The sequence below is a fragment of the Asterias amurensis genome, chromosome 6 (assembly GCF_032118995.1).
Source record: "Asterias amurensis chromosome 6, ASM3211899v1".
NCBI lineage: Eukaryota > Metazoa > Echinodermata > Asteroidea > Forcipulatida > Asteriidae > Asterias > Asterias amurensis.
Genome location: NC_092653.1, coordinates 10,981,635 through 10,994,704, shown reverse-complemented (window position 1 = coordinate 10,994,704; position 13,070 = coordinate 10,981,635). Strand labels below are relative to the sequence as shown.

Sequence of the window (13,070 nt, the reverse complement as noted above, 5' to 3'; positions counted from 1 at the left end):
TACTGCCATCCCAAGCCCTTTGGATCCTCCTGCCCTTGTTTCTTCGGTCAACCCAAGACACACAATCTTGATGTTCCCCTCCGCCCCATCATGGCATCCAGGGGCTTACCTACCTACAACATGGCCAGACGATGGTAATAGCCTGTCGGTGCCCTTTTCCCCACTGGTCGTTGTGCCCTTTTTTTATCCCAAGTTCAATATTTTTTTATTGACACAAGTAATTTTTTCTAAGCCGACTACTTGCGGCCGACATTAACAATCCAATTTTTTAAATTTTAATTGACTTCAAGTCACTGTACCTAATTTTTAAAAATAAATTACATTTTTAAAGTATAGTTTCTGTAATGACCCCTTGCAAGCGCGTCCACATGGCGACTGATGCCACGCTCACCATGATGGTGGTCAATAGGTTTATGTTTAAATGCCGCGTCGCCTAAAATGCGCACTTCACTGAGTAACACTTGTTGACATTGGCCACCAAAATGGCACATCCAAGATTATTCTGATGATGAAGTCAGGTGAATTTACAATTTTTATCGAAATGTCAACACTTTTTGTGATAACATAGGAATGGTAATTTTAAAACGAAATGGTACAACAACCATTACTATAGTAACAGTTGGCACTATGGCTGTACACAAAAGAGTGCCTTTGCATAGATTTTTAACAATTGAATGTTTATTCATAAAATTTGTTCTAAACAATTTCTGCAAACAATTTCACTGACCTGATTCCAATCTTCTTTCTTGCAAGCTTGAGTGCAGATTCAACCTTGCTTGATTTCCCATCAAACAAGAAGCACATCTTGAATGAAGATGCTTTGCAAGCTGCAGCAGCTTGGTTGTTCAACCACTATCTGCAAATAAAGTATGAGAACTTCCATTCAATGGGCAAGTTGTGAGTTTCAACACTTTCTGTAATGAACAAAGGAGAGGCAGCATATCAACCATGATGGGTACTTCCAGGAGGGGGAAATTTGGTTTTTCATTAATACTTTATGCATCATTGGTAAATCCCCAAATTTTGCATTGATGTTTGTACTTTCTCTTTTGATCAATAAAGATCAAAAGCCCTGTGTGTTGTAAGTGGTTAGGTACATGTAGGCCTATGATTGAAATTGTAAAAAAAACTCATTCGGTCAAAATATTATCCAGGCTTTTGGGGGACAATTAAACAGTATTCCTGAAATTTAAGGAATTAGAAGACAGAGGAAGACACTGAGGTGGCAGCCAACTGAAATTTTCGGTTTGTAATATTTTGGTGGTTTTTTTTCCTGAAGAACTGCTAAATTAGGGGTTCTCCAGCACGCTTGACATACACACAGCAAGCTTGACAACGCTCAACCTCAAAAGTTTCTGGAATGGACCATTGTTGCACAGGGATAGGTTGTACGAAAATGATAAACATGTGGACTGAAAAGAGTGCTAAATAGAAGAATGTCATGTACAACAACCCAGCCTCTAAATTTGATCTAAATTTGTTGATTAAAAAAATGATGATAATAATAATGATGTTGTGAGTGATGCACGCCCAAGGAATAATACACACACTGAGAGTGGAGGATGACCCCACACTGAGAGTGGAGCAGGTCCAATTTCACTGGTGCTCGTGAAGAACATGACAGTTGTTTGTTAGTCCTATTGTTTATACACAACGCATCGGTAGCTAAAGAGCAAGCATGCTTGCACGCTCTCATTACTTAAAATTCAGTAGCATGGGTCACGAAGTGACATGATGAACTTGAATTTGATACAGCGGGTGGGTTTTTTAAGCATTAAAATACCACAAAATGTTTCACTAATCAATTCATGCCATAACAAAATCTGAAGTGGCCATTGTTTTAAAATGTCCAACTACTTCCCCACCTGCCTGAAAAGTTTGACCCTGTATACATTGCGCGCAACAGTTGCAGGCCGGTAGTGATCAACTTACAAAAAGCGCTATGAGTGCATGAGATAAGGTTTATTGCGAATAGCAAAATATCAAGAGAGGGCGCTGTTGAACCCACACAAAGGTATAGGCGTTGCGTGCGCGAGTCGTAGAAAACTGCATAAGAAACCGCCCCATATTCCTTCCCACAATGCATTGCGGCTCTAAATCGCGATAAACCTTATTGAAAGGAAAGTCAAATTTTCTTCAAACTTAAAATACTCCACATAAAGAGATAAAGGTAGCCCTTTTGCCGCGCCGCGGCGGAGGAGGCCTTACGTGTTTCTCTGTTTTAGTCAAGGGAGAGTATAGACTCTTTGCTTGGCAAGTCAAACCACACAAAATTCATCTATTCTAGGGATGACTCTTTGCTTGGCAAGTTAAACCACACAAAATTCATCTATTTTAGGCATGTTTACATCGCGCGCAGACATGGCAGAGTAACACTAAACAAATTGCCTCGTTCTTTCTCCATGAATAAAAAACGGGACGATTTGACACCTTCAACCTTGGCTTGGTGACATATCCTACGATACATGACGAACCACGATATACCGTTCACGAAAGTGCGGTGAATTTACGGAAGCGAATTTCGACAGAAGAAGTTAAAAAAAACAAAGATTTACCTTTTCTTGGTGAAATTTAGAACTGCGTCATAGGTTCCATGTCCCTACCGGCTTACAAGATGGCGACTGCTTACAAGGTGGTCTTCCACAAAAGGAGTCTCTTTGTTCAGTCATAATAGAGTCTATAAACGGTCTTTTGTAAACCAGCAGCCCAGCGCACCTAGAACACCCTTTTCATGGGTTAAAGGAACATAGACTGGTGCGCACTACGTGACTCGCGAGCTTCCCAGTGTGACGTCTGGTGCTCATGCTAACGAGCACTGGCTGTTCGACGAAAGACCTTTTCTGTCGAGCTAAAAATGGCCATGTGTATTTTGTTTGGCATTGTTTGGCAACAATTTTAAATTGTTGCCAAACAATGACAAACAATACATATGGCCATAATTTTTAACGTCACACAAGTATTCCACAATAAACAGTGCATTTATTTTTTAATACAAAGCTACCACTTGTGAGATATTTTATTAACATTAATTGAAAGCTTGGAAAAAAAAAAAAAGAGTTTGGCCGGGTCTTATGGAAGTGTATTTAGGACATACCGACAATGGGAAAAAAAACCCGGGCTCCACTATGCCGCCGAAATGGTCGCCAGGGTGAAATAGTAATCCGCCCGGGATATACGCCCGCCCGGCCGGGCGTATTATAGTGGAGCTCGGTTTTTGTTATTGTCCTAAAATTCACTTCCGTAGGGTCGAGAACATCGCTTGAATGTTCGTTTACGAGATTTGTTTATCAGTGGAAACATGAGGAGCGCTGTAGATGCAGTATCGCAAACCGTTTATGTGACGACAGGAAGAGTTTCAGAATAGAAGAGTTTTACAAATATTTTTAAAAGACGACGGAGGCTGGCGTTACGAGCCTCGAAGTGTGACGTCAGACGTTTTTTTCTGCACATATTCAAATTTCCATCCTCAAATATTTTCTTGATTTTTGTTTAAAGGCAGTGGACACTATTGGTAATTGTCAAAGACTAGCCTTCTTCACAGTTGGTGTACCTCAACATGTGCATAAAATAACAAACCTGTGAAAATTTGAGCTTAATCGGTCATCGAAATTGCGAGATAATAATGAAAGAAAAAAACCACCATCGTCACACGAAGTTGTGTGCGTTAAGAGGGTTGATTTCGAAACCCCAAGTTCTTAATCTGAGGTCTCGAAATCAAATTCGGGGAAAATTACTTCTTTCTCGAAAACTATGGCACTTCAGAGGGAGATATTTCTCACAATATTTTATACCATCAACCTCTCCCCATTACTCGTCACCAAGAAAGGTGTTATGCCAATATTTATTTTGAGTAATTACCAATAGTGTCCACTGCCTTTAAAGGGTTCCCTTTTCTGAATCAAATTGGAAAGACAACATTTTCATTGAAAAGCACTACGTAGAGACAAAAACAAAATTGCGCACAGGATACGTTATAGCATGGATGGTTATATCTCCATGGTTAGAGGTAGCCCCATAAATGCGTCCAATCATACGGAGTGTAGTGGACCAATTTATGGGGGGTACGCAATAGTAACCTGAACGCAAAACATGGCGAACCGCGCGAATTTTTAAAAATAACCATGCGTGAACAGTGCAATGTTTAAAATGTAACTGGCGTTTTGTGGAGAACTTTCAGAATCGTTATCTCTAGCAATTACTTAGTTATAAACCACAGAGTCCTCTGACCCACGACGGGATGAGAGGGTACATTTTAAGTTTTTTGTTTTTTTCAAACTAAAACAAATCCACAAGTTTGTTTTCAGGTGAACTACAAATAAATTTACTTGTAAACAAGAATTAGTGACCATGAGTTTGAATTGATGGAGCATGGAGGCTCCATGGATGGAGACAATCTTAGAAGTCCAGCTTTAAGGAAACTACATGGATAATAACATGGCAAGAGGAACATGGGACTCCACTACACCCTGTTGGAGGGTTAAGAAGACGTTTGTGAAACGTTTCAATGGTGATGATAAAATGTGACTACCCACCATGGCTGTTACGTTAGATAATAAGAAACTGTTTCACTTGGATCATTGACAACTATTATCACTCTGGCTTTACTGCAAATCGCATAAATCTTTCGCCTTTTACTAAAGATTTCCGTGCAGCAGGGCACTTGATGAGTCTGTAATCAATTTTTCACTGGCTTATCGTAAGATAAGCCTCACAATAAATTCAAAGATAGGTTGATGACACCCAAACTTTTAAAGTGAATGTTGCTTTAACTAAGTTCTTGAAATTCATAATTAACTTTGAATTTTTAAAAGTTATTGGGGGCTGGGTTTATACGTTCAATATTCCGTTTGGTGCTCAAAATGGGTACACCATGCGTTCTTGGAATGTCAACAATTCTTTTAGAGGATTTGAGGGGGGAGGATAGGGGTCAATTTCACCATGTAGGCACACCTACATACACACAGCGATCAATTAACATCAAATACAAGCATTATACGTGTTTCAAGATACTGATGAATTTTTATTGAATCTGGATGGCAAACTTCCCTTCTCATAGAAATGCATAAAAACAGTTTTTAATGAAAGAAAAAACACCCTTGTCGCACCATGGTCACACGAAGTTGTGTGCTTTCAGATGTTTGATTTCGAGACCTCAAAATTCTAAATCTGAGGTCTCTAAATCAAGTTTGTGGAAAACTAGTTCTTTCTCTAAATGGGAGCTGTTTCTCATAATGTTTTATACTATCAACCCCTCCGCATTACTTGTAATCAAGAAAAGTTTTATGACAATGATTATTTTGAGTAATTACCAATAGTGTCCACTGCCTTTAAAGGTTTACAATGTTTTTGAGGTTGAATAAGGAACAAAATATTTGTAATTATTTAACACTTCATTCGAGAACTATGTAAATCAATGCCTTAACACAGAAGCATCACCAGCATAAACAGCAGTTTGCAAGCAGCGCCTTCCACTGGTTGAGATAGAAACCCAACTAGGGGTGAGATTCCACACTCATAAAGCCTGGTTCATACTTCCTGCAAATGCATTATGCAAACATTGACGTCATAACTCTGTTTTCGCTGCAAATAATTTGCAAAAGTTGAGCACAGCTCAACCGTATCAAGTTATTCGTTGCGAATTTGTGACGTCAATTTTCACTTCACATTCGCAGGAAGTATCAACCAGGCTTTTGACAGGAACAGCCAGCCTACAGATTCATACCATAGACATAGCTAACCTACCAACAGCACCATTCTCATAACCTGAGAACGGTTAATTAGTATATTGGCTTCGATCAGGTTCACCAAGCCATTCCAAATGCCAAAACAAAATGGAAAATGAGTAATCAGTATGTAGCCACTAAGCAGCACTCGTGAGCTGCATGTGCCATGGTGCAGGGTCGTCACCATGATGTCGATAAAGATGACTTCATTGTGATTTTTTCAAATTCTCATTAGAGAGGGGGGGGGGGTGGAGTGGGGATGGTTGGGGGTGTGCTTTGGAGGCCCTCCCCCACAATGTGATAAATTAGGACAAGAGGACAATATTAACATGCAAACCCAGTGGTGTGCCGAAAAAGTGCCCAACCGGCCAGCCTGGGGTCGACTATTATTGACAAACAAGCATCAAGGAGAGTGATTTTGTTTTATTATTTTTGTTTTAATTTGAATGACAATTGTGAACGTTTCATTTCTTCATATCGCCGATGTCTTCTATACTGTCTTCATCAATCTGAAATCCCAAAAAAGAAAACAGATAATAGGATTAATGAGATTTGTTTATTTATATTTATTTATTTACATTTTTCTTGCGATGAAACAAATATCTGCAAAAGTCACCAGCACAGTAGCCCTGATTCCTGGTTTTTCATTGATTTCTGTTCACATTTTTTTGTAGAAAGGGGTAAAAATACTGAGAGCTTTGATGCCGCTAGGAGTATGATAAAGTGCTATATATAAGAACCTAGTATTATTATTTATTATTTATTATTTATGGAGGCATAAGCAAAGAACAAAGTGCATTTAAGCAGGCATGAATTGATTCCAAACTGTTACAATCTATTTTCTGATTTTCTCACCCTAACAACTTTTTATCATCAAAATATAACCATATGCACATGTATCATTCAGCATTTGTTCATTGTTCATAAATAAAATTTTCCTAATTTTTTCAAAGGTCAAAAATCCATGCCCAGCAGATCAGGGGCCGATTTCACACAATGTCAAGGTTTACAAGCTGCTGTGGCGCAGTATGCTGCTGTTTAGACCAGGAACACTGGGGCAAACCTTTTCTGTATAGGATAAGATCACTGGGTGCATGCATACACAAAACAAGGGACCAACAGCTTTATGTTCCATCCGGAAGATGCAGTAATAATGGTCAAGTATTTGGCTTAAGGATACAAGTGTCACCAACTCGAACTCACACTGATCCGAAACAGAAGAGCTCGAGTTTGGTGTTCTTATCCAATCGGCCACGACACGCCACCAAATAATGACAATACATCAAGTTTGAAAAAGTCTGAAGTTATGAGAATGGGAAAAACAAACTTTCTTACATGGAACTTCTCCGGGATGAAATCAAGAAGATCATCTGTGACGTCTCCTTGAATGACAATCTCATCCTCCCCTGACGCTACAGAAGCACCACATGAGAACCGAGATGCAAAAGCTTTGGACGCGTCCCTTAAATCTATATCTGAAAATAGCCAATGAGTAGAGAAAGGTTGTAGACATTTGCATTTTGTAAAATATATTTACAATATTTTTGGTTGGTATGAAGGAAACAGGGGTGTAATAGGCTGTTAGAAAAACTTGAACTGTGAGCACCATGCAGTATGGCGGCAGAACCGTACACATGTGTGTAGATACATACATGTACACTGCAAGATTTCATTTTGCAGGCTGGTATAATTTGTCTATCAATCAAAACCAAACAGTGGATGATATTAAATGGTTAAACAATAGGAGGGTTGACAGTGTACATAACAGCATTCACCACATGATATCATATTGAACGCTGGCATAATTCATCTGTCCATCAAAACTACAGTAGATGATAGTGAATGGCTAAAACAGTGGGAGGGTTGACTGTGTACTGTGTAGCTGCATTTACCACCATTGCAGGCTGGTACAGTTTAACTATCATTCAAAACCACAATAGATGATCGTACATGTCAGAAAGCAGGAGGAGTTAAGAACTGTTAGTGATAAAAAAATCATCAACAAAATTGTTTCCATTTTCCAACCAAAATTTAAGTAAACAGTAAACATTGGTTTTACATAGTTTCCTACAAAAACCCATACAGCAGTCTTACCATGTGAGCCAATTCCCCGTACAACAGTGACGTATTTCTTTTTCTGTCGCTGTATCCTTGCGATTGTCACGGTCTGAGGCTCCATCTTCTTCTTCACTTTCATCACACCTCTTCCTCCTACGGAAGAATTTTGTTAATTTTATCAATTTTGAAGACTAAATTTTATCAAACCATTCATTTCTGGTGTTAAAAGACCATCTCAACATTAGATATTGTAGTCATCATTATGATAAAGCTCCATTAAAGATTTTCAGAGTTTCGCCACAAAAACTCTAAAATTCCTTTTCACCAGTGGTTGTGTTTACCTTGAATTACTTGGGTCATTAAACTTCAAGGATAAGCAGTTAAATGCCTGTGGGCAGTAGGTTTGTGCATGATCCAATTGCACAAACCAACAAGTTCACTGAAAAAGAGTTACATGTACATGTAGGTAAGAGGTACTCTTTGTCCGATTAAAAGGATGTTTTATCTAGCTGCTGTATTATTAGAGCTTTCCTGTTTCGATGTGGTTTTTGCAAGCCAAAATTGCCACTCAAAACACCCTATGTTTTCCCCCGTTTCTTTCTTTACCCCATGGGTCTAAGCATTCCCGAAACCTTCTCAACTCCTTAGGAGTATGCAGCACCGGCAGCCAAAGTTACACATAGGTTGCATATAAAACATAACTAACATTAAGGAGCTCTGTAAAATTCTACAAACCTCTCTTCTGTTTCTTTTTCTTCCCATCACTGCCCTCCTCTTCTTCTTCAAGATTTAATCTCTCAAAGAGTTTGGGAAAGTGATCCGAGAGCCACACCTTACATTCCTTGTATGACGGGTTGAACTCGCAGTATTCCACTGGCATTGTACACACTTTTGAATATAAAACATTGGATTTAAAATGGATTGAAAGATTATGTTACATCAACTAGTTGAGAAGTTTATTTCAATTATTTCATCAATTGTATTTGTAATTTGATGCTGAAGAATGCTTGGGGCCTCAATTTCACAAAGCACAGAAAAGTATTCCTTAGCAGAAACAGGTTACCAACCAAAATTACATTATATTTGGTGCCCCACTCAACTTCAGCTAAGCAAAGAAATTTGTCAAGAAGTATTTTTTTGCGTATTAGACTAACAGCTTTATGAATTTGGGCCCTGCTCTTCAATCCTTTGTTAATAATAATAATAATAACAATAACGAGTCTTATACATGTAGCGCCGGTATCTGCCACATAAAAAAGCGCTCATGGCACTCGCTCATGATACAAAATAAACAGTTCAAAAGAAAGCAACAGAAAAATTATGTTGAGAGTAGCTGGTCAATATTTAACTTCAAAGAGGTGAGTTTTAAGGGCAGTTTTAAAAGAAGATGTTGTATTTGCAGTCCTCATGTGGTCAGGAAGACCATTCCAAACCTTCCCCGCAGTAACCAAGAAAGAACGAGCTCCCCATGTGTTCTTTGCCATGTGTTCTACAAGGAGACAGTGATCGGCTGATTGATATGACCAGGCCTGTATGCTTAATTTTTTAAAGGGCAAGGGCACCAAGGCATTGTCTCCTTTGTAAAGGGTACCCTATAGAAATTGTAAATTTCTACTGGAGTATTTCAAGGGGCACCAAGGCAATGACCACTAGGCATGGAAGCTATCGCCATCATTGCCTACGTGATAAGGCACCAATGCAATGACCAGGGGGCATGGAGGCAATCCCCCTCGGTGCCTCCATGAAGGGGCACCAAGGTAATGACCAGGGGGCATGGAGGCAACCCCCTTCATTGTCTCCGTGAAAGAGCAACAAGGCAACGACTAGTGAGACATTGAGGCAATCGCCTTCATTGCCTTCATGAAGGGGCACCAAGGCAATGACCAGGGGACATGGAGGCAATTTGCCTTAATTGCCTCCATGGAAGGGCACCAAGGCAGTGACCATGGGGCATGGAGGCAATCGGGCAATCGCCTTCATTGCCTCTGTGAAAGGGTGCCAAGGCAATGACCAGGGTGAATGGAGGCAATTGCCTTTGTTGCCTCCCTGAAGTATAAGGCCTAATATTAGGATCAGTTAATATTCCACCTATAACTTATAAGTGGAACTTTTAACGTACCACCACAGTAAATGACTTTCAATGGATATGAGACATCTTTCTTCCGTGTAGACTTCTTTTCAACTGGCTCCGACTGGGCATCATTCTCCACTGGGTCAATGACCTCTGCTGCTGCCATTCTATATCGCCAATGATCTAACTGGTGGAAAAAAATAAGTTATAAGGTACAAAATATAGCACTTTTTTTTAAAAAGTTGATTGAAGTTAAAAGTTGAAAAAGAAGTGACAGTTGAATCATTTTTGTACTACTAGAACTATGAGGTTCATTCCGCAATCGCCTCTGAACCTCTAGCTAGGAGTAGGAGTAGATCGTATGGAAGTTTCCGTATGGCTAACACTTTTTCATTCGATATGAAATAATATCTAATTTAGCCTACCTCAAGTCAAGAGTCAAATTAAAAAGCTCAATCAATGAGAATGAGATAGGCCTATCCCTTTTTTTGTAAAAATTAGTAAAATAAAGTAGTGGTGGCACCTTACGCATGTACGGAAAGTTATCCACACCTACCACTAAAAGTCCACCATGTCATATTATGGCAAAACTAATATATATCGTAGGAGGTCCTGTTTTCGAGGTGTCCCTAATATCGTGGCAAATCTTTTACCTCTCTGTGCGCGATGTAAACAGTCCCTAGATAAAAATTGTGTGGTTTTATTTGCCAAGCAAAGAGTCTCCTCTTCTTTGACCAAAACTTAGAAACACGTAAGGCTCCACTGGTCATTTGCACTTGTAAATGCAAAAAAGTTGGTATTTTAGGTATTTCTACAAGGTACAAAAATATGTCATAATGTTGAGGCCATAAAAAAATATTTGCCCACCGAAAAAGTTTCATCAAACGCTATTTCAATTCACAATTCATGATGATCAAAATCATGTGACTGAATGTTTTGCTGAGCATTCTTAAAGAAAAATACAGAGGCTTAAAGAAGCCATGTGCCTTATATCATTTTCTAATATTTTTTGAGATTTTTATTTTGTAACCCTTGTATCAAAACTATTATTTATATTAAAATTTAAACATCAGCTTGTTGATTCAATTATCACTGTTTATTAATACGCTTTATTATAAATATTAAGAAAAAAAGTAGGAAAAAAAATAAATAGAAATCAGAATTTGAAGCCATTAATTATTCACACTTTTTATTTTTTTTTATTTTTTTTAATTTTTTGCAAGTTACCATGGTAATTTTAAAAATTTAATAAAAAAAATATTTTGAATAAAATGAAGGCAACTGCTGGCTATACAGTCATACACAGAGTCTCAAAGAACACTTGTAGTCACTGCAGATGTTTCTTCCATGTATGGCTTCACCGGGAAACCATACTTTCTTGTTTGACGTGAAAATAGGAAAAACTCAAAACAAATGGGGCCAGTTGAAGTCATCCAAGATCAGTGTGTGGTGTGAACATTTCAATGTCCATCAAGTTTTAATATATGTTTGCATACTTCGTATTAACAAATGAAGATAATTAGGGCATCGGTTGATATATTGCATCATTATTTTTTTCCCAATTCAAAGAAAAAGGCATAATAGCGTGATAACTGGTAAGCAGAGGATAATTAATAATATTTTTGTATGGCAAAATGAAATTCGTAATACTGCAGTGCAACTGAGAACAGTGCAAAACAGAGCAGCAAATGCAAGTTTTAACGATATGCTAAATTCGGTAATTGAAGGCCTAATTCAAACTTCAATTGTTGATGTCGTTCATACATAAGTTATTAATTTGAATAATATAGAAACAATATTTCAAAATGGAAGTAAAAAGTACTCACATTTAAATTGTGATTCACTCTGTTTTCTGACACATGTGAGCTCGTCTTCAAGATTTGTATGGGAGTACCAAATTGGGCCCAAACACCACGCACAAGTTATCGTTGAATACACTGAACGACTACTTTTGACGCTCGTTGACGAATATATACGTCCGTTTCACATACAAATCCGCATGGGGAAGTTGGGTCAAAAGAGGGCGCTATCTTACATTATCGGACACAATTTCTACATAAATATTCGCTTCAATCAAACTTTTCCTGGTCCGCCCGACCCCTCCCTTCTCTCTCTCTCGTGCTGGTTTCTTGTGTCTTTAGCAGAATAGTTTATTTTACTATGTTAAGTCATTCTTAGTACACTTTTGAAGCCGGTCTTTATCATCTGAATGACTAGTTTTAGTGTGGTTTAAAGAATTAATGACCATGCCTACAAACTTTGTGAGAAGCACTGTAGCTGTTGAGTGTATTGATAATGTACAGTTTGAGAAACGATTCCATCCTAATTGAGTACAAAGATATATGGTTTTAGAGAAAAATAATTAAAAGATGGTGGACTGTACTCTGACGGAAAAGAGGATGGATGGACTGTACTAAAGGAAAAAGAAGAAGAAAGAAGAATTTGAGAAGAAGCACAGTTTCCTCCAATTTTACTAGTGACTGGCATGGCCAGGAGGCCAGTGCCTAGTTTCAAAGAGCTGCTTAAGCAGCCATTGATGCCAACACCGGACACCTTTGGAAATTGTTAAAGACTAGTCTTCTCACTTGGTGTATCTCAACCAGGCCTGATCTCAACATATGCACAAAATAACAAACCTGTGAAAATTTGAGCTCAATTGGTCGTCAAAGTTGCAAGATACTAACTAATGAAAGAGAGTGCTTTCATCAGATCCTATTTTTAAAAGGCTTCAGGCCTGGAGTCTTTTAATATTTAGGTGAGAAATTACATGTACCTTTTTCTCAAAAACTACGACACTTCAAAGGGAGCCAAAAGAAAAAAACACCCTTGTCACCGGGGTTGTTTTGTGTGCTTTCGGTTGCTTGATTTCGGGGCTTCAAAATCTAATTGTGAGGTCTCAAAATCAAATTCCTGGAAAATTACTTCTTTCTCGAAAATCTAAGTTACTTCAGAGGGTGCCATATCTCACAATGTTTTATACTATCAACAGCTCGACATTGCTTGTTACCAAGTAAGGTTTTATGCTAACAATTGTTTTGAGTAATTACCAATTCATGTAGTGTCCTCTACGGTATACATCTGCAACTGTGTAGAGTTCAAACAACAGTGGGTTCCAAACACACACAATCCCTTAAAGGAACACGTTGCCTTGGATCGGACGAGTTGGTCGATAAAAAGCGTTTGTAACCGTTTTTTATAAATTGCATATGGTTGGAAAG

The 13,070-nt window shown here is 38.5% G+C and overlaps 2 protein-coding genes and 1 non-coding gene across 5 annotated transcripts in view; 1 reads left to right on the top strand and 2 right to left on the bottom strand.

The window, feature by feature from the left end:
• The window catches only part of LOC139938601 (uncharacterized), an 80,285-nt gene extending 77,613 nt beyond the window's left edge, over window positions 1-2,672 (bottom strand). Inside the window, exons 1-2 of the mRNA XM_071934192.1 lie at window positions 2,556-2,672; window positions 728-856 (exon numbers count right to left, since the gene is read on the bottom strand). The gene's annotated coding sequence lies outside the window, so the exon portion shown is untranslated. The remainder of the gene's footprint in view (window positions 1-727; window positions 857-2,555) is intronic.
• Window positions 2,673-4,590: 1,918 nt separating this feature from the next.
• On the top strand, window positions 4,591-4,709 carry LOC139939223 (U5 spliceosomal RNA). Its single transcript, XR_011786278.1, has one exon. It is a non-coding gene; the product is annotated as a U5 spliceosomal RNA (small nuclear RNA).
• Window positions 4,710-5,001: 292 nt separating this feature from the next.
• Window positions 5,002-11,883, bottom strand: LOC139938417 (density-regulated protein-like). 3 transcript variants are annotated; one of them, XM_071933926.1, is made up of 6 exons: window positions 11,679-11,883; window positions 9,901-10,035; window positions 8,517-8,669; window positions 7,818-7,934; window positions 7,059-7,198; window positions 5,002-6,232 (listed from the first exon to the last, which is right to left on the bottom strand). In XM_071933926.1, exons 2-6 carry the CDS (start codon window positions 10,016-10,018, stop codon window positions 6,188-6,190), a joined length of 573 nt encoding a protein of 190 aa, XP_071790027.1. In that variant the 5' UTR covers window positions 10,019-10,035; window positions 11,679-11,883; the 3' UTR covers window positions 5,002-6,187. The 3 variants fall into 3 exon arrangements, with proteins under 3 accessions (XP_071790027.1, XP_071790026.1, XP_071790025.1); XM_071933925.1 differs by having other exon boundaries at window positions 9,901-10,039; window positions 11,679-11,881; XM_071933924.1 differs by lacking the exon at window positions 11,679-11,883 and adding an exon at window positions 10,381-10,401.
• Window positions 11,884-13,070: the final 1,187 nt, after the last annotated feature.

Bases quoted from the DNA above. Each gene is read 5' to 3' on its own strand.
- LOC139938417 (XM_071933924.1), bottom strand. The intron at 8,670-9,900 runs GTACGTTAAAAG...TATATTCAAAAG, and splicing joins GAAAGTCATTTACTGTGGTG to TGTGTACAATGCCAGTGGAA. The intron at 7,199-7,817 runs GTAAGACTGCTG...GGCTATTTTCAG, and splicing joins ACGGGGAATTGGCTCACATG to ATATAGATTTAAGGGACGCG.